We start from the raw sequence: 23,142 nt of genomic DNA on the forward strand, positions 1-23,142 counted from the left end.
GAATAGTGATCGACGCCGCGACGCTCCAGTCGAGTACGCTCAGCCTTGCTGTGAGGTTGTGTAACGCAGAGCATATGACTGATCACGTGAGTATATCTGCGGTCTTCGAGAGAACGTGACGATGCTTGTACTTCGATGAGCTGACTACTGGTGATCTGCATGATTCTATGACTTGATGTACAGCATTATGAAATGGTTCTTATAAGAGCTAATATTACGGTATATAAAATAAAATGTTCTTTTCAGATCGAATCTTTCGGCATACGCTTATTACAGTTAATATGCACGATTAATATTTCTACGATCTATAATGCTACGAAGGTATTGCGTTACAAGTTAGATATTAGACATTTGTTGTTGATGTTATTGGTTGTAGGTACAGCTACAAGAAGAAAACAGATTTCATGCCTTATCATGAAATTAAATATTATGAAAAATCCCTTAAAATGTGTAAGAAAGTCTATTATAATGAATAATATTGTTTTTAAAATAGGTTTGTTAACATTTCATTGGAGAGAGTGGTTAAACTCCAAATGGCAACATTGTGGTTTACTGATTATGTAACAGGACATAGTTGTTGTCACAGAGTACCTTTGCATACTAGTCATAGAGACATACCAATCTCTGCTGTTAAAATGAGAAAGACAGAGTTCCGCCGTCTGTTAGCGTGTTTTGATAAATTTAGTTACTACAGCTACACATACCTATACCACAAAGTCGGAGTGGATGGGGGATGGCTACTTACATAAAAACCTTACGGTTACCAACAACCTAAACAAGGCATTAATAGTTAAAAATATTATTTTTGTGTTATTCGATTGTTTAAATACTTTTAACAAATAATAAATTAATGAATGGATAAGCTTTGTAATCACTGTTTTCTGAGTGATTTCGTGAGCAGCGAATAAATAAGTTGGTATGATTTTTGATAGGTTGCTTTCAAATTACAAACAAGTACCTAAAAAAATGTTATTTAGGACCAAATGGTCCGCAGTCGTACTCAGTACGGTCCGAACGGTAATAACAATAATTGTGTGTGATGGACAATGTGATATACCATCATCGAATATGGTCCGGTAGCAGACAGCGTCCGATAGTTCGGCCGGACCAAATCGAATCATGTGTTTAAGCTGTAAAATACACGTATACACACTCAGGCGGCTCTTCGTTGGTAGCGCTGCTATTCGACTTTTGCGCGGCAAACCGGCAACGCCACCTTATTAAATTGAAATATTCAAGTGGATTAGAGGAGAGGTGGACCCAATTACATTTCGAAAGAACTCCAGAACGTTCAAATTTTCTCAAAATGTAAAGTTTACTTTTTGAGAAAATTAATGCACGGATTTTATTAAAATATACAAATATGTTAACAAGTATCTACCTACATTTATTTCAAATATGCTATTTCCATACTGCATAATAGGGTATATGCATGAATTTTAAAAATGCTTAAATTAGATTTTTTGCTTGTTGTACCATTAGATGCAGCGTGGTTCGGAGAATATTTACGTATGTAATATGTTGGTGATTACTTATTTAGAGCTTATTTTTTAACTAGAAATGCCTATAAATTCGCAATACAACTAATTGAGTCCATGACATTTCATTACATAGTGATAATTCATACAATGAGTGGCACGTTTTTGTTTTAAAAACTTAAAACATAGTCTTAACATTGATCTCAACGAGAATCATATTATGTGAATGATCTTTAATAACAGAAAAAAACAATGATTATGGTAATTCTAGTTAAATTATATTTTCTGCATTTATTCATTGTATTTAGTTTTAGAAATAAATGTGAGGAAATATGAATTGAGAAAAGTTAAATTAATTATCACCATATTACCTTGCAACTGGTAACATTCACTCTTTTGAATTCAGAAGAAATAAAATCTGGGTTCGAAACATAAAAACACGTAATTTGATTACAGCATCATAAACGCATCTATTTTTGGAAGATTATCTGATTGCGTTCTAACAAATCCACTTTCAGTCATTGTTTATATAATAATAATTATACAGACCATTGAAGAATAAAAAACCAACATTGAATTTAATATATCGCTTACCACCGAAAATAACATTTAGGAACCATTCCATTGCTTATGTTTATCTAGACATTGATGTCACGTTGCGCTTCAACCAATAGCATTGCGTTTCGATGTTTTATATTTCGCGCGTATTTATTGCATTTTTGTATATTTAATATTTATTATTCAGCACAAATTTCATAAAAAAACTATTTACGATAAAATAAATAATAATAAAGATTAGAAAAATAATATTTCAACTAAATATAAGTTACATGCATATACTCTATTCCCAAAAAATATCGTTACACCAAAAGCATGTTTTCGAGTATTTTGTCTTCCCTTCCTTATTTATGTGAAACATCTATAGGCGAGGGTAAACCTGATTGTTGGCGTGGCGATACAGGCCGTAGAGACGCATCGCCACGCTATATGATAGAATATACTTCTTATACGTAGTCTATTTTGAAATATTTTTGATGTGAAACATGTATATATGTAACAGGCAAGGGTAAACCTAATTGTCTGCTCGGCTATATGACGGAATAATTACTATACGTAATCTATTTAAAAAAATTTGATAGAAATATTTTTCATGGAAATATTAAATATATTTTTAATTCTTTTTTGATTTTTTTTTTTTGGAAATACTTTTTTTGAAATAAATTGCTTTGAAACATATTTTGTTTTTGAACTTTGTCCTGTAATGTGTCCCAGCACACATTTCGATTATTTTTCGAAGTTTTATTAGTTAACGCTTTTATATTATTAAGTGTGAATAAAAATAAAATTGTCTGAAACTATTTCATGTCAAGTTATATAAGAAAGGATTTTTCAAGAAATTGAGTGAAATATTACGGCAACAGATATTCGCTAACTTTCTCATCAAGTTGTCAACAAATTGTCGCCAACGGATGTAAATTCAGAAGTTGACGACAACTTGTCAGTTAGTTGGTGGCAACATATCTGACACCAACTAGTTGATCAGAAACTCAGGCTATCGAGGATCCTGTCGTAAACTATCCTTTTATGAAAATTTCCTGTGGGTACATGATAGTTTCGATGTTTCACATCTGCCAGGCATCCAGAGACGGCTCACGTTTTTTATTATGATCTTCGAGTATCTACTTTTTAGCGAATCAAGTGTCAACTGATGCTAATGAACTGTCAAATAGATACTGTATTTGCTGTCAAATTGTAGATTAGTTCGATAATTTTTTAATTTATTATTGATACTTGTACTTTTTCTGTAATTTATTATTGTCCAAATCCAAATAAAATGTCGCGACTAGCAGATAGACCGAATCAGGCTCAGACGTATAAACTAGTGGTGGTTGGAGGAGGTGGTGTGGGAAAAAGTGCAATTACAATTCAATTTATACAGGTACAGTTCTACGCCTACGAAATGTATGTTACATCCTGAAACACAACGGGCAATACACAAATATTGTCCTATTTTAGTCGCATGTAAAATCGTTAAGTATTTATGTTATTGTTTAACGGTTTTCGATAAATCTATCTTTTAAGAATTTTAAATACAAAACACTACGTCAAGGTTTTCCATAAATACGCCGCCCACTGTCGTCACACAATAGTAACAATTTCAACACTTCCTGTCTTCCATAAATACTCTAAAATAGTTCTATACGTATTATGCATTTCTTGTAAAGCTTATTTCGTGTATAGCATAAAAATATGAGTCATTAGTCTGAATATTATTGGATGACTCATTCATATGATATCCCAATATGTTATTCTATTTATAATGGGGGCCAGTGTAAGAGTGGGATGCCTTATATATATATATATATATATATATATATATATAAAAGAGAATGTATGTTTGTATGTTCCCTAATAACTCCTAAACTATTCCACCGATCTCAATGAAATCTATTATAATAGATTTGATGAAGCTCAAGGAAGGTTTATACATATAATTTATATGGCAAAACAATGTTTGCCAGGTCAGCTAGTAGCCTATATATCTAGAGATATGATTTAGAACTCAATGGCATTTGCTACTCATTCTCTAATATTAGTCTCGCTTTCCACACCTTCAAAGTGTGTGATTCTAAAGATCTCTTAATAAAATATAATTCACTATTGTTTAACAGATTTGAGTTCTGCAACTCCCAACAAAAATATCCATCAAAGTGGCTATGTAATGTAATAAATAAGAACACTAACTTTAATTTCCCTAAAGTAAGCAGTTTATAATGAATGTGCCCATGTGCTCTAGCTGTTTTTAATTGATTTTTGTCAACCAAATCATATAATTCTTAATTAGTTATAAACATGTTGCTTAAAATAAGATGTACCAACAATTAGTACAGGGATAATACAATGTCAAACTTAGGATCTGTTTGTCTGTTTTCTGCTCATTGTAAAAACTTATAAAAATATGTCTTCTAAGGGTTGAGATAAAGTTATCCCCATTTAGTCAATTTTATCCAAATTGTTAAGAGCTATATCTGAAATCTATATAATAATATATTATGATGAAAATGGTTTTTGTTTGGGGCTCAATCACTCCTAAAACACTGATCATATCAACATGAAACTACCACCATTCAATGTGAAATTTATCCTAGATGGTTTATTTTTCGAATTCCAATTTTGTGGGTGGGAACGGCTAGTTTTATATACTTACAAGAATTACTTATTTATGACTAATTTCTTTATTCTATAATCTAAGAATAATACTTTAACCTATTGTCTACATTTGGCGCTTATGTAACTGATGACCACATTTTGCACAATATTTGTAACAAAGTTATACTTGTTGTGCAGGGTCATGTTGGAAAAGTATATATGGAGCTCTTTAGCTCTTTCACTAGTTTCTTTAAATTTTATTAATTTGTTTTAAAAAGATAAGTAATTAAATTATTTATTGCCATACAGAAAATTACAAAAATAAAGTGCATAATTAGGCTAAGCAATGAAACAATAGGTTTAAGGAGAAGGATCAGCTTTACATGACATGGGATTGTTGATTCAAGTTTCCACACAGCACTGTTTTTCATCCATCCCTTAGTATATTATTTAATACTTATGAAACCACTGTTTTCTGAGTGATTTCCTGAGCAGCGAACAAGTGGGAGGCTCCTTTGCACAGGATGCCGGCTAGATTATGGATACCACAACGGCGCCTATTTCTTCCGTGAAGCAGTAATGTGTTAGCGTTACTGTGTTTCGGTCTGAAGGGCGCTGTAGCTAGTGAAATTACTGGGCAAATGAGACCTAACATATGTCTCAAGGTGATGAGCGCAGTTGTAGTGCCGCTCAGGATTATTTGGGTTTTTCAAGAATCCTGAGCGGCACTGCATTGTAATGGCCAGGGTGTATCCATTACCATCATCTGCTCGTCTCGTCCCTTAGTTTAATAAAAAAATTACAAACAAGTAATAAATTGTTATTGTTTAGTTCTTCCTTATTCACAATCATTATCTCTAAACTACTTCATAATTTATAAAAATGAAAATTCTGAAGCTGCTTAGTCTTAAATACCTAGGTAGGTGTAGTATTTTTACAATAATCATTACAGAACAATTTCAAAATAGACTTAAACATCTTATTATTTATCCAATCCAACTCAAGGGAGTTGTAAAGCTTTAAAGGTAAAGAAAGCCAATTATCGATAGATATAGATGTCGTTTTGACAAAACATGCAGTGGTTTTGTCAAAACGACGACGGTTTTTGTTAATTTTTGGAATATCGTCAGCTAATATACAAATAAGTACGTACCTACATTTATTTCATATAAGCGGTTTCCATACTGTATAATTTTTTTCTTTTTCAGAGTTACTTTGTAACTGACTATGATCCCACAATTGAAGACAGCTACACCAAGCAATGTGTTATTGATGATGTGCCGGCAAAGTTGGACAGTAAGTGTGTTTATGATTTAAGGATAGTGTTGTGTCAAACATTAACTGTAAAGTTACTCCAAGGTTAAAATTATTTCTCCCTGTCATGTAATTAATTCTGTAGTGACAAAGGTAAGATAAAGACAAGACGTTTTTAATTTGGATTAATTTTACTTCATGTTTATTAATAACACAGAAATGGTTTAGGCATGGAATTGAAGCCACAATTAATGTCATAAAATATAAACAAAAAAAAGACGTGTGGCACTCGGGGACTGCCGCGGTAAAGCTATTGCATAGCATTTTTTACCAACTTATGCAATTATAATTATTTTATTTATGCAGTATTTTTTTTTGATAAAATTAATTTTAAAAAAAGCAAACGGGATGTGAGTAAAATTTTATTTACAAGATTCGATTACAGATAGACAACGGGACAGGTGAAACTAAATAAAAATGCTTGTCATAATAATAAAAATATAAAAAACGTGATAAAAAAAATAACGAAATTAAAAAAATACAAGACGTACCCCAGGCTCGAACCTGGGACCTTCTGCATAAAAAGTATACGTGTAACCGCTGTTCCACGGCAACTGTAATGACCGTGGCGAAATATCTATATAGATCTAGTAAGTAAGTGTTAGATTATTTTCGTTACGGAATTTCTGGATTCGGTCTCCACGCTCAAGGCCCGCGATAGAAGCTATGCAATAGCTTAAAATTATATGATGTATAAACACACAAATACAGGTTGTCACAGTTTCACAGTTTGAAATTATATTGGTGTAACATGGGTGTAAGATACAGTGTTGCCAAAATGATCTTTATTTAATTAGCGTTCGATATGCTTTGTGTATCAAAAAGAAAGTTTATAAAAAACTAAATCTTACACTCTTTAAAAACTGAAAAAAATTGTGAAGTAATATTTATTTCTAAAGGACTCTACCCACTACAACGTATCATAGCATGACCGTGCTATGAACGTGTCAGGCAAAAAAATATTCTCTGTATTAAAAAGTGTAAGACCATGCCCACTAGCCCGTTCCGTTACCGACCAGCACCGTAGCATGCCATGCACGGAGCGGCAAGTATTGTCGGCGAGAATATTTTGCCGGTGGCGATACGCTCTGTGCATGACACGCGACGTTGCCACACCGGTGCGCGCAGGCGGCGAAATGGTGAGGCACCCGCGTTATAACCGCCTAAAATGGCCGTTATAAACGCGTTGCCAATCAGGTGAATTACTACAAACGCGACAACAGCGCACAGGGACCGCTCGGATATGGCACTCGGATGATACGGAGATGATATGCGGACCCTCCCTTCACTAAAATCGTTACGCACGGGCTTGTCACGCGGATGATAATGAGATGATATGCTGACGCTCCGGTCATTAAAGCCGATACATACGACTTTGATACGTAATTGATACGCTCTAGTGGGCATAGTAGAGCGTATCGTGTTGCTTGTCGTGTCTGATACGTTCATAGCACGGTCATGGTATGATACGTTGTAGAGGGTAGAGTCCTTTATACTAATGAGCCTTATAATAGTCGCACAGATGTGTTTGCATCTGACATAATTATCCTACTGTCTTGTCGATAATTTCACATATATACTCATTGTTCATACATCACCAAAACGTGAAAATGTAATTAGCTTGGCAAATGTTTAAAAAATTGAAATATTACATTAAAAATGACCTGTGTAATTAATAATTCTTGTAATCAATTAAACTTTTTTAATAACAATTAAAAATACAATATTGACAGCAACAGGAACTAACGTTATAGTATGTAAAAGCTCCGCACTAAAATATTGAGTCGAAAAATTTCATATTACTTACTCGCATTTTTTAAGAATGATGAACTTTGTCCGATGATTAATAGTATACATAATTATTTAATATAATTTTCACATATCAATATAACCTCAGATTTTATACACAACTCTGTGTAACTGTAGGTAGTGCAAAGTTGATGCGTTCTCCTTCTCTGTTTCTCTTTCTCGTTTCACGCACGCATTCACTATATTGGTTGCCAGTACGTTGTGGTACCAACCTCACGCAAAATGCGCGCTCAATCATTGGTCAAATCGAATAGCGCGCGATTCTCCGGTTTCCTGTAACACACTTCCGTTCCTTTACACGTAATCGTTTCCACGAAAATATCCAGCAACTGAGAGAAAAGATTTACATTATTTTCTTTAGGGTTACACATCAAAAATAAATGTGTGCTTATGAAAAAAAAATCCGTTTTCTTACTGTGTAATGTACACTCAAAATGGAACCAACTAAGTGTTTTAATTGCCGAAACAGGAGCCCCTATTTTTACGTCAATAGATGCCTTGAAATTAAAATATCTTTAAAATATTCCGTAACATACATACAATCGAAGCTAACACAAAGTAACATTATAATTTTAGCTCATGCAAATTTTTATAAATCTTTTCCAAATTTACAGTCCTCGACACAGCCGGCCAAGAGGAGTTCAGTGCCATGCGCGAACAATACATGAGGTCTGGTGAAGGCTTCCTGCTGGTGTTCTCTGTAGCAGATCACGCCAGCTTCGACGAGCTTTTTAAGTTCCACAAGCAGATCCTGAGAGTAAAGGACCGAGACGAGTTCCCCATGCTGATGGTGGGAAACAAGGCGGATTTGGAACATCAGAGAGTGGTGAGTACCTATTTAATCTTCTCCTTCTTCGCCAGCCTCTCCGACTAGCGAAGGTTGGCGGTCACCTTTGTAGTTTCAATTGTTTGTCCTTCGCGAGGCGAAATAGTTCTGCCGCACTCGCGATGCCAGTCCACTCGGATGTTGCGCAGCCAAGACTTTTTTCTGTGACCTACGCCTCTTCTTCCGGCAACTTTTCCCATCATGATGAGTTGTAGGAGTTTTTACCTCACGTGCCTAAGCACGTGCACCAAATATGGGACTTTCCTCATCATGATAGTTTGCATGTGTTCGCGAACTTCCACATTTGTGTCCTTGTGGGTCCAACTTATGGCCAACATACGTCTATATGCCCACATTTCAAATGCTTCCATACGTTTTCTGAGGTCTTCTTTTATAGTCCACGCCTCACATCCGTATAGAAGTATGGGCCAGATGTAACAGTGCAGTAAACGAGTGCGCAACGAAATCTTACGACCACGTTGCACTGTACTTTTTTCATTTTACTAACCTATTTAATATTTATTAATAATTTATGAAAGGCCAACTAACTTCGTAAGTATATAAATTTAAATCTATCTTCATTCATAAATGTTTCAATGTTTGTTCTGTATATGTTCCCTTTTGGTAGGGGTTTTGGAACCTACGGAGGATAGCTACTATTGGACTACTATTAGAGGTACTGACTAGTGCTATATACTCTTAGATCGTTAATACGTCTAGATAGATTGTGACATCTGTGAACACGTCGAAAAAATAGCGAACAACTCGCCTCTGTTTTCAGCAACGCGTGCACACTAAGACAAAGTGACATTCGTATCGCGTGTGTAAGATGTAGCTTATCACGCACACTAAATTAATAAACCGGGCCTGTGGCTCTAAGGAGATGTATAAATTATCTAAAACGTAGAAGATATAATCAAAATAATAACCGAATAAAGTTATAACAGACGAACGAACGTGACGAATTTTTTTCGAAAAACAAAGAAGCCCGCTGAGGTTCTTGCGCCCGTTTTTCTCATAATCGGCATATATTTGGTGGTAATTTTTTGACGTTTAATGAGTGATTTATAATTTGAATTAAAAATTAAAAATTTTTTTCTTCGTTTTGTGTTTGTCGGTTTATTTGTATGTATTTTGTGCTCGTAGCACGGGCGAACCGAATTGCTGAGAAATTAAAGTTTTCTTTCGTGTAACATATCTCGTTTCTTTCTTCAAAATCGATGCACAAACCTTTTTAAAATAGAGTCACGCGTCCCGTCAAGTGATTGTAGTCGCGGAAAGAACTAGTTTTAGTAAATGGAAATAATATAATACATATTAGCTTTAAGTGTAAATGTATACACTTTTAAAATAAAGTCCCAGCCACTGTTCAGGCATTATCTATAAATAAATTTAAATGTTCTCCACAGCTGAATATCTAAGTGATCGGACAGCCTGGGACTAGATTATGATTATTTTATAGCGATAGAAATGACTGTACAATATTGTATATTTTTATTGAAAAGAGGGCAAGAAAAGAATCCTGGGAGAGTTTCTTGCGCCGCGGCCGTTTCTTCTCTCTCGGAGCGCCATTTGTTTCCGAAGCGATAGTATCTAGTATATTAGAAATGACATCAAAAAGAATTCTAAAGGAATCCATTTTGAGAAAATAAATGCCTTTTATGCCTTTAAATATTTAATTGATTTATTGTTCCATTGCAGTCATTGACGACCTGAATAGCCGAGTGGTTAGCGATCCTACCTACTAAGCTAGAGGTACCGGGTTCGAATCCCGGTAGGTGCAAGCATTAATATGTAGAATATGGATGTTTGTTTCCGAGTCATGGATGTTTAAATGTATTTATGTATGTTTAAGTTAGTATATTGTATTAAATATATCGTTGTCTTGTAACCCATAACACAGGCTATATATGCTTAACTTGGGGCAAGATAATTTGTGTAAAAAGTGTGTCAATACAGTCATTTATGCCACTACCGAGGAATGAGTCCTATTGTTACAATATTGTTACATAATAGATCACAATAGCAGGAGTGTTACAATGGCTAATTCCGCACCATATCAACAATAATTTCTCTACAACCATTAAAAATATTCAACTTTATTTATTTAGGTGCGGCTAAAAGTTATTATGGAATGCGAATGGTGGGTGCTGATCTTGCACTTGCAAAAAATAATATGGTTGATGACTATTTAAAAAGTTTACAATGCACTACAATTGGTTTGTTTGGAAAATGGTCATTACTTTAAGCCCTGTATGAATAGTTTTGTGTTATGGTTTCAGGAGTTATATTGAGTAAACTCCGAAATGGAGGAAGAAAACAACATTACTAACAATTTTACTTTGAACAAGTGCTGTGAACCACTTTTCGTTATGATTCATTAACAATAATTTTCAAATAGGAGAAGGAGAGAAGTAACCTCTCCTCAAATTGTTAAAATTAATTCAAATTCAAATGTTTTTATTCAAAACTAGCTGACCCGACAGACGTTGTTCTGTATATAATAAAAAAGAATTATATGAATTTGTCAATAATATATCATAACATCAAAAATTACTTCGTAAAATATGCACCCTGCTGTCGTAATGAAATTGTTTCACAGCAGAACTGTCAAACCGTGCGTCAACAAATTCTCTCATAGAAATTATGTATGGACACATCAAAGGAAAAAAAATGTTGTTTTTATTTAATTTAGCAGCATTTTCATATTTATTCACCTTTTAAACCTTCTCTGGACTTCCACTAATAATTCAAGACCAAAATTAGCCAAATCGGTCCAGCCGTTAAAGAGTTTTAGCGAGACTAACGAACAGCAATTCATTTTTATATATATAGATAGGATGTGACATCACTTATTGAAAGTCAAAAAAAACTAGAACCCATTCTAAAATGAATGCCTCAGGCCTGAGAAGAACAGAACACAATGGACTCTGCTTTTTTTCTCATCAAAAAATATGTTTACAAAGTAATATTGTATAATTAAACTTATTATTTAAAAGCCTGAGGGCGGTCACTCCATTCCCAATCTGTGGTATCATTAAGTTTTTTAACAATTCTTTAACCGACTTCAATAAAGGAGGAGGTTCTCAATTCGTCGGTTTTTTTTTTATGTTGTTACCTCAAAACTTTCGACTGGGTGAACCGATTTAGATAATTCTTTTTTATTTGAAAGCTGGTGCTTCCCGTGTGGTCCCATTGTAATTTGGTCCATATCTGACAATGACATCCATGAGAAAAATCATAAAAGTCTTAAATTTGCTATACATCTGTATAGCAAATTGAATGATAAATTTACGAGTAACTCAATATCGCGCCAACCGATTTCGATGATTCTTTTTTTATTGGAAAGGATATACTTCAAATATAGTTTGGTGAGAGTTTGGTTAGGTTCTAAATACGGAATCCATGACAAAGTAACGGAACTCTCTAATTAAGCGCTTACGTTCATTGCTGCATTGAAAAACTTAGTATATCTGCACATATTTAGCCAAGTTCTTAGTTAGTCTACTTCAAATTCGCTTAAAATCAAAAAATCAAAAACTGTAATTTTTGGAGTCTGTGTCATCCACGATAGGCTTGTAACTACATACATATTTATAGTTATAGGTGAGATGTGCTTGAGTCGTGAGGAGGCGAGAGCGGGTCGCGGCGGAAGGACATGATTCCAAAAATGACAATAATCGTAACTAGAATTAGATTGTATAAAAATACGCAATTATTTTTATACTTTTTAGTGCATATTATATCTATTGTTTTGGAATAGTGTTTTTGAAGGCGGTTGTTTTTTTGTTAAAATATTTTTTTGAATAACATAATACTTTTGTTTTGAACATTTTCTGGGATCTTGTTGTAAAAGTATATACATCACACCACAAAAGACTTACTAACTCGACTTAGCCGAGTAGTAGGCATTATTAGCTTATGTCTGTTCCTGGTGTTAATATTTTTCCATATTGATAATATGGATTAATCTGTCTCTCTCTCTCTCTATCTGCTATATTTCAATGTTGGTGTGAGAGTCAGGGCGCTGTTGGATCCCCTATGTTCAGATAGGATTAGGAAAGCCTTTTCTTAAGATTTTAATAACTTCGATTTTCGTGAATTTTACTGATTGCGATGGAGGTGCACTGTGGATACTCTCTGCCCCAGCTAAGGGTAACAAGAACTTAAGAAGAATATGTAGAAGACAAGTCTGAGTGTCTGCGGTACATTATTTTATTGTTTGCAATTCCTTCAGAACAACAAACCCAGCTAAATTTTGAAGTACTCCACAGCCACATTGTCATCGGATCTCGCTAGAACATTAAGCTGTTATGTGGACTAAGGTTACAACAGTGAATTCTATTTTTTCAGGTGACATTAGAAGAAGCACAATCTCTGTCGAGACAACTAAAGATCCCATACATTGAATGCAGTGCCAAAGCTCGCATGAATGTGGACCAGGCATTCCACGAGCTGGTGAGGCTGGTCCGGAGGTTCCAGGAAGCCGAGAGGATCCACATCAAGTCTGAGGAGAGAAATAAGAAGAAGAAGTGCACCATTTTGTAATGAGTGGTATATGTCATGTGTTGGTAAGCGAGGATTAGTTTGAAGTTTGAACCTACAAGACCTTCTGACATCACAGGTATAATAAATTGGTTTGATGTCTTTTTTCACTTAAAAGTATTATTTCTTATTATAACACAACTAAGTATACTATTTTTAACAGATAATTTCTGGTTATTTATACAGCCGGAACTTTTTATAACAATATACGGAATGAAATTTGTTCCAAAAAAAAAAAATTATTTGAGATATCTTTATACTGGCACCTGCTTGAATAACTTGATCCTTATTTATAATAATAACTTACACAAAGTAAGTTTGTTTAAAACGGAGAGGTGTGCTTTTGTACCACACATCCGCATACAAGCCTTAATATAGTTGTGAATATGGCTTTAAAATTAAGTATAACTTATTTATTTATATACTCTGATACATCACAGTTTAAGCACAATGTTACAGGTGCTAATTTTTTATTTATTTAAGCTGTTTCCGCACAGAGGTACATAATTTTTACCTTAATTGGTTTACTCATTTTTGTGTCAATATTTAGAGCAATGCTTCAGGAATCGTTTTGTCTATTTAAATAAATTAATATTGAGATTATTATAGGTGTATTTTTTTTTATTAGATTGTGTAGCAATAGGCCTTTATATACATGAAGCATGTGGAAGGAATCATTTAGTAAACCAATTAAGGTAAAGTACTGTATTTTACTTTTATTTATATCAGATTTGTTTTATTTTATGAACATACTAATAGCTCATATTATGCATACTGCCTGTAATTCACAGAAATTCTGCAATGAAACTGTTAAATTTAAAAATTTCAATTCATTTGTATTTCGGTCTATATAGTTTTGGGCGGGATTTTTTTTAAACTGTAATGAAATTATGCTTTTTTCTTTATTGTTACATTTTAAATGCATTGTTATCATTTCCACATTAGAAATGGAATTGGTATCAATTGATTGTCGTAAGACCCATGTTTTAGATGTTCTAATATGGAGTTAATACAAACCTTAATGGTGTATCTTGAAACCAAATACTAATATTTATAGTTGTAAGGCTAAACAACATTCTTATATAAATATAAGGCCTGTTATATTATAATGTGACAGTCAATAACTGAAATGATTACATGAAATAATATTAATATACAATAGTGCCGGAGTTATTGTGTTGTTTGGAATGTACATGAGCGATAATGTTTGGTAATTCGGTTCATGTTTTTTCAGGGGGCGTCCATAAATTACGTGAGATGTATTTTTGAATTTTCCGTGCCTCCCTCCCCCCCTGGTGAGATGTCGTGAGAGTTTATTCCACCCCCTCCCAAATCCCAAAATCTCACGTGAGATTTTTCAAAATGTGCGTTTCTTACATAAACGCGTTGGATTGTTATTGTAAAAATGTATAACGTTGAAATATGAACGAAATTATTTTCTTTCGAACGAATTAGTGAATGATCTTAATTGTATTACGATTACGGTTAAGATTAAATCTTAAACATGTACAATCTGGATTAAATGGACATGAATAGAAAATAAATGCGTGATATTTGCCGAGACCCCCCCTCTCTCCAACATAAGATTTGATGAGATTTGACTCGACCCCCTCCCCACCTTAAACATCTCACGTAATTTATGGACGCCCCCTCATTAAATACCAATCTGTTTTAATGTGGTAAGAGAGTGTGGTAACATTATTTTTATTCCAGCAACTGATGGTAGAGGTATTAATATATTTAATAAGAATGTTGATTTAGTGTTTCTATATTCAGGCCTTTCACGATACTTGTAGAGACTGCATCCTTTTTATTTTTATATATTCTTATACTGATATCAGAGGATTTTCTTGGGTCAGAGGACTAAGACAGGAGATCCACTAGTTATATTATCACAAAAATAACGCTTATGTCTATAAAAACATGGTGAACGTTAAGTGGTTGGTTTCTCGAAATTTTTATCATGGCGTATTAAGTGGGAATGGATAAAGTTCAAATTGAACTTGCCTTCAATAGTTATGGGTTAGTTATTAGGCATAAATATCCTACTAATATCTTCCCTTTCTTGGCGTGCGTCCGTACAGAATGTGATGTCGCTATGCCAACTTAATGGCTGACAGGCTTGCCCTGCATGTTTCTGTATGACAACTCTCCCTCCTCTCCTGTTATCCCTACTTAAATATTTCATTGAGATGAAACCTTTAGTTGCGAATGCAACGAGCAACTACTATTATGATATTAATATCCAATGAAAACAATGAAACAACACAGAAACTTGTTATCATTCATATGGACTGATTAAAATCAGGCCACGCGCAAGTTGACTCACAGACAAAGAGTTCCACGATCATCTTAATATCTAATATATAAAATTCTCGTGTCATGGTGTTAAACTTTGAACTCCTCCGAAACGGCTTGACTGGCCGATTCTCATGAAATTTTGAGTGCATACATCGTAGGTCTGAGAATCGGACAACATCTATTTTTCATCCCCCTAAATGTTAAGGTTGGTCCACACGAAATTTTTATTTAATTTTTTGGATTTTTTTTTTTAATTTGTTTGATTATGAGTCAGCATTACAACTTCAAATTTTCACCCATTTACGATCAACAGTTACTCATGTATCGCGATTTTAATATCGGCAATACAACGTTTGCTGGGTCAGCTAGTATATACTATCTATGATCCTGATGTTTGTTTCCAGTGAGCTCCTAAACTCATTAAAATTTTAATGGGGATTACTTCATGGAGTGCAATTTAGTCCAACTTGAGAGATATATTTTTATTTCGATTTGGGAAACATAATTATTTTTATTTCCAATATTTGTTTTGTATGCACATATTTTCTATGAGGGTTTTTATTGACGCACGGGTTGACAGTTCTGCTGTGAAACAATTTCAATAAACAACAGGGAGCTTCTTATCTTCTATATATATATATATATATATAAATGAATTGCTGTTCGTTAGTCTCGCTAAAACTCGAGAACGGCTGGTTTAAAAGGTGAATATATAGGAAAATGCTGCTAAATTAAATAAAAACAACAAATTTGTTTTCCGTTGATGTGTCCATACATATTTTCTATTAGAGAATTTATTGTACGCACGGTTTGACAGTTCTGCTGTGAAACAATTTCATTACAACAACAGGGAGCATATTTTACGAAATAATTCTTGATTTTATGATATATAATATCATACACAGTGTAAATGTAACTAATTTTGTAAAAGATTTTTTTTTAATTATGGCTTATTCCAGAATAAGCCATCTTAGTTCAAATTATCGAAATGTCAGCTACAGTCCTAACTAATGTGGTTTATGATATACAGTCCACTTACAGACAGACAGAAGAGTTTTATTAATTGGTTTCCCGTTGTTTACTCTTTGGCTTGTAACCCTAAAGTTGATGTCAAATATGAATTTATTCCTTAGATTCTTCAGATACTTATTGTAATTTTATTAAAACAAGCTGACCCAGTAAACGTTGTATTGCCATATAAATAAAAACAATCAATAAAAAATAATTTGGGGTATAAAAAATAGATGACGACCGATTCTCAGACCTACCAAATATATCGTACATAAATTTTATCGTACTACAATAATCATTATATTCGATTGCCATCTTGCAAATCTATTGCGTATCTGTGGATGGAATAGAATAATATTAAAATCGCGATACAAATATAGGTGTTGATTGTAAACGGGTGAAAATTTGAAATTGTATGTATTTTTAAATGCTGAAGTATAAGAAAAATATTTGTCTAAAAAAAAAAACAAAAAAAATATTTAGAGATATCAAAATTTTTTGCCGATTATGACCTACCCCTTATGCACATAAAATTTCATACAAATCGGTTAAGCCACCGGGACACGAGAATTTTATATATTAGATGTTACAGTGTTGTTACTGACCAAAATGCTTTAGTAGGTATGATTCCCATGTTACTATAACAATCAGTAACAGTTTATAATAATATCTTAATATATATAAATTACATGACACGTTGTTTATCCGCGATAGACTCCCAAACTAATGAACGGATTTAAATGGGGATTACTTCATGATGTGCTGTTAGGTCCTACTTGAGAGATAGGATACTTTTTATTTCGATTTGGGACCCTTAATTTTTTTTCTTTCATTTTCAATATATGTTTTGTATGGACAGAAGCCACAGTAGGAAGAATAGAATAGAACAGTGAGCATATGTTACGAAATAATTCTTGACATAATGAAATATTATTGGCAAATTCATAATAACAGTATTTTATTTATTATGTACAGAACAACGTCTGTCGGCTCAGCTAGTATTAATTATATATTTTCCAAGTTTCTCTACAAGTTTAAGTGAAGGTTTGAGTATAGTTTGTATACAATAGTCAGTAGTTGTAACCATGTTGTAATTGTACTAGATTTAATGTCACTTTTGTTTAATATCTGTTTTAATGTTTCATGCAATGTAATAAATTTTCATCATCGTAACATATTTTTTATAAAAAAGATTTCAGAGGCTGAGTTTTCAATATATTTTTCATAAATTGAGAAAAAAAACAGTAAATGACCCCCCGAGTTGCCAATCAGACATATTATGTTTGTTAAAAACAAAAGCATTGACGTTCGTTTTTATAAACCAGCCGAAACACTTCAAAAGCAATAAATTTTATTGTAACACGAGCCCGTTGACCTTAGCGTCGTAACGCGCGGCGGCTTAAGACGGGCATGAGCGCCACGCGCTTTGTGTCAGCTTTGCACCTCAGGGGATGATATAAATAAGTCTTTTAAATGGTGCACCTGCAGTTTGATATGAATTTATTGCATTATATGACACATTGCCAGGTGTGCACACAATAACTTCTACGAATATGTAAATAAGTATTGACATATGAACTGACATTCGCTACGACTAATGTTGACAGGACCACACAACGTCATACACACTGTCAGTTGTCATAATGCGATTATTGTATTACCTATGACAACTGACCTGTATAAATACCACTGCACAGGCTGTTCCATATGTTTGACAGCATATTTTTTGTGCCTATTTGAAGCGCAACTCGCGAGCATCCAGAGAACTAATTTTGACGTATAATACAAATGGAAGGAACGTACAATACTCTGAAGTAATTTTGCATTTTGAAATAATTTCAACTAAATAAAGTACACATTTTTTTTATATAAATAGTTTCCCGCCATCTATCGATGTTTGCTGAGGTTGTCATCACCAATATTAGTACCGCAGACTCTCGGTACATGACCAACAGCGCCAAAATGGCGAATAAATGTTATGTATCTCGCCTACTCTCAACACCAATCTAATTTATGTGTCGCGGTCATATTATTATTGTTATTTTAGTGACGCATTTATTGTTCATATTCATCTACGACAAAATAAGACTTTCTGGAATTGCATATGGTGAAAGATGAAATCAATACTTATGTGGCTGGCCATGCACTGTGTTGAGTGCTACTGTGAACCAGTAGGAAGTATTGTTTCATTTCAAGTATTGTTTTGTCGCACACACAGCGGGTAGTGTCTGCTTCAGTCAGAGTCAAATTTACCGCAGCAATTTATACACGCTTATACTACGTACAGCTGTCGCTGAATTGTTGTTGTTTTAAATTCAATTATATTTACTGAAGAAAGGCATTTAAAATCACTTATTGGAAGTCAAAATTACCACCCATTCGGAGATTTATTAATATTATATTAAAGTTAAAGAAAACCTGTTGTGTGGTTCGGGATAAGTCTGCGGATATACAGACATACAGCAGAACGACACTTCGTGTTTACTTTACATAATATACGAAGAAGAAATTGTGTGCCCTCATGTTTTTTAACTTTGTAAGTAGGCTTAGCAATATTTATAACATTTTTTTTTTAATAATTTAAGGAAAGATATATTTTTATAATATTATTGTGTTTTTATGTATTTTTTGCTAAGCTATAAAAGCACTGAACAAGTTTTTATAAACGTTTACAATATTTATAGGCTTTACATGTCGCGTGTTAGTGTTTTGGCGGGAATAGGTGATTGTCAAACCACAGAGAAGTGAAGCTATTCGTTCATGATGAGTATGTTCGTTGCAGAGAGTGTACCTGTGTCTATCTATAACAGTTTCCGTTTTAGATTTTTGTTCTTCCTTTAAATAATAATATAAACCAATGGGTATATTGGTAGCTTATACAGGATGATTTTAAAAAACGTCTCCACCTTGCGTGTTTTTGCACAAGTTCTGAAAAGAATAACCGATTATTGATAACCGAATTAGCAACATAAGATTTTGAATATTTCAAAATACTTATAAATTCATAACATCCTATTGCGCAAGCCTAGTTGATAGATGAGGTAATGTGGCAAACAACTAGGCGGGGACGCAATACAAGTCAGAACAGAAGCGTGATTCAGGGGTCTCTTTGAAATTTATACCTACGTATGGCCTTAGGCCTATCGCAGATGACACACTTTTTGTGCGATTGAGTCTACGGCACACAAAAAGTGCATTGCGTGCAAAATGTCTTTGGCAGATATAACACAGACTCAACGTACAGGACGCACAATTTGTCGGCAGAACTGTAGGGATGTACACGCAATGGGAGTACAGAGATTGCGGGGTATTATTTCGTAGTTGAGATATAATAAAAAGAAGAAAAAGATGTGGTGTCGTGGGACACCAGGTAGGAACGAAGTTCCTTCGGCTAATGTAGAATCGACACAATTTGTAAAAAAAATCGTATTCAATTTTATGTAGGTTTTCTTGATTTTTCTCTTAAATTTTGCAGATTAGTTTTTATTTAAGTACAGGAAAGTATTTAGGAAATTCAGTATTTTAGGAAATAATAAATTACGTAAAATAAAAAAAAAATCGTAATCCAAATTATCAATTAAAATAACAAAATATGTCTAAATATGTATAAAAAAGAAATAGAAATAATTACAAAATATTATACACTACTCGCTTGTGTATACGACCTTCGCGCCTGCGCACGTCTCATTTAACGGTTTTATTCCACGGACTTTTTCTTACGGTTTTACTATCACATTTTTGCAGTTCGGTCCCGCAGCAAAATCCCTATCTCCTCCAAGCCTGCCGTAAGGAACTTCGTTCCAAAAAGGGAATTTTGGGTTCATCCTATTCTTTCAGAAAGATTATTAAAGGGACTGTTTCATATTTAACAGCCAGTTCTAAAACTATATCCAAATATATTTGCACACTTCATCCCACAATTTTCTTTTTTAAATTTCTGTCATGATACTCTGCCAAAGATGTATCATACAGTGCTGGTCTGTTTTCTATTTCTTGAATCAACATCGATACAACGATGTCTAGTGCCATGATACACGGCAATCACTAGCAACTACAAACTACAGACTGAATTGTGAGTATGCGTTAACGCGTATAGTCGCGAACGTTATATTTTTTTGGCGCACTTTTTGTACGGCGCGGTCTGTCAGATCTACAAGGACATTTTGTGTGTTAGACTTTTTGCGCGTTGGCTGCGTTACTGCATATAATTCTATATGTTTTATTATCACAGCCTAAAAAGTGCGTCACGGATAGTCTGTCGTCTGCGATAGGCCTTAGGGTTGGTACGTACAAAAATATTGAAGACGCCGACGGCGCGTCGCAGCTAATTTAACTCGGACAGCGACCAGTCTTGGTGGCGTACGGCGTACTCAATAGATTTGTCTTCCCAAGATTGCTTAGCGGCCATGTAAATCGTGTGTATGTGGGTGTTCTATTATGATGTTAAAGTACTGTTCTATGTATTGTGGCGGACGTGCGCTCCTTCCAATGACCTCACATCAAAGCCCCACCGACACGTCGAATTCTTATATATTTTCCCTGCAATAGTAGGATGTACATGATTTTAATTTGAATAGTTAAATTAAATTAAATATTATTTATTTTAGTGGTATTTTCGTTGCTTTACTATATTACTAAAAATGTATTTTTTTTTCTTTTGTATAATAAACTACATCCTTTTTCTGCTCCGGTTATTATGTTCTTTCAGTATTTAAAAAAAACATCCTGTATATTACGATTCTTGATCGTGAACGAATAGAAGATATAGATTATCCCCTATAGGTATGAAAGCTACAGTATCAAAACTTTCCACTGTGAGCATCTGAAAATGAGTATTACGAGTTCGGGGCTTGTCACGGTGCATCTCTCTTTGGAAATTAATACAATTTATATCTCTATACGCAGTTTTCAAAGGTCTCCATAGTTCATCGAATAAAATGTATATTGAGAAAAGTTTCAATTAAAAAACATATCAACCTTAATTCTTATGATGCATAAGCACTTTGGTTTCTGCAATTCATAGCGCGGAAAACCAAAGAGAAAAGTGTCAAAGTTGCCTAAAAAAATGCCATTCGGGGATAGTCTGGGAGATTGTTATCAAATATCACAAAAATTCAGTCCAGACAAGGAACAATTTAAGAAATCAATACGTAGTGAATGAATTCGAAGAGCTTTATCAGTGGCCGCGTGCTAACTGACTAAAATGTTGTTAAGGTGTAGTGAGGTGTAATAAAGTAACCAATCTATTTGTGTGTTTTATTTGAAATCCTTAAAACTATTAGTGAAATTACTGGGCTAATGAGACTTAACATCTTATGTCTCAAGGTGACGAGCGCAATTGTAGTGCCGATCAGACTTTTTGAGCTTTTCGATCATCCCGAGCGGCACTGCATTGTAATAAGCAGGGCGTATCAATTACCATCAGCTGAACGTTCTGCTCGTCCCGTATTTTCATTTATAAAAAACTATGTTTCTTCTGAGAGTTTGGGTGTAGCTATCTACATATCCGAAGTACAAGCCTATTACTTTAACGCTGATCTTCTGCTACGCCTAATATAGATGGACGGCTGCTATCGAAAGCAAGGGAAAAGGCGAGGTAATTAGTCTGGACAAAGCAAAGATCTTCCATCGTTAAAGGCGCAAGGTACTTATCTCGTAACATGCTTAATTTGGGCTTCACGAGAGACACCAGCTCCCCCTGTTTCACAATATACCATCACTCCAAAAAGTCAAAATTTAATGAGAAGTAGCAAGAAATAAAAGAGAGGACTCTTTTATTTATATCAATATACTGCAGTACACTGGACGCATCAATTCAGATACAGTGTAAATATTTAATTAATCATTGACAGAAAACTCATAGTACCTACTTACTTACTTTTGCAGCTCTTTACCAACAAAAGCAAGGTTCTCGTTTAAAAGATCAACTAGTAACTACAAATAGCGCTCGTTGATGAGAATACTTAACGTTCACCACGCACCACTGCCCTCGACCATATTTAAAGTTACCTAAAGACTCGCCCCACGACGTCGTCATAAGCAATGACATTTAAGGGAGCAGCAAGGCGACGACAACTAAAAATGAACATTTTGCTGAAAGTATATTGAAAAGACAAAGCCTTTATACCTGTAGCCTAATTTACACCCGAGATTTCTTATAATATTATTATTCTTTACATTTTATTAGGGCTGTCCAATGAGTTTTCATCTACCAGTGACGGAAGAAACTCAGAGTCCTCTCTTGGGCTATATTTAGTGCTCGACCGACGGTCATCGCTGACGTTGGTCGAGCGTAACGAGCACCGTACGCGCTGACCATGTAGCGATTAGAGCTCAGCTGACAGCAAACTTGATTGCGTGCGTACTATGTGAACAAACATGAATTCTTTTTAACCTCTTTAATATGTGCGCACTACTGACGCAAACAATAACGGAATTAAAGTCGGAGAAGATATCATGTTCACCCAAGGAGAATTATGTACAATATATTCGAAATTGCCAGCACGCAAATTTTTCTTTACGATGTTACACACGCGCGTACAGGCGGTTGCTCCAGTCATCGTAGCACTGATCGAACTTATTTATACTTTATCGCCATAACGTCAGCGGACCGACGATACTCGTCAGCGCTCATGTTTTCATAGTTAGAGCTACCCTCGACCGACGTTTATTCCACTGGTGCTGCGAAAGAGTAAGCGGCGGTGATCA

General features: G+C 34.3%; 2 protein-coding genes across 3 annotated transcripts in view; both read left to right on the forward strand.

Annotated features, from left to right (window-relative positions):
- LOC126975623 (glutamate-gated chloride channel) overlaps window positions 1-23,142 on the forward strand; it is a 144,646-nt gene that overhangs the window by 64,937 nt on the left and 56,567 nt on the right. The window lies entirely within an intron of this gene.
- LOC126975639 (ras-like protein 2) lies at window positions 3,227-21,680 on the forward strand. The gene is made up of 4 exons (XM_050823648.1): window positions 3,227-3,417; window positions 5,837-5,924; window positions 8,366-8,577; window positions 12,931-21,680. The coding sequence occupies exons 1-4, from the start codon at window positions 3,313-3,315 to the stop codon at window positions 13,123-13,125; spliced, it is 600 nt and encodes a 199-aa protein (XP_050679605.1). The 5' UTR covers window positions 3,227-3,312; the 3' UTR covers window positions 13,126-21,680.

The sequence above is a fragment of the Leptidea sinapis genome, chromosome 36 (genome assembly GCF_905404315.1).
Source record: "Leptidea sinapis chromosome 36, ilLepSina1.1, whole genome shotgun sequence".
NCBI lineage: Eukaryota > Metazoa > Arthropoda > Insecta > Lepidoptera > Pieridae > Leptidea > Leptidea sinapis.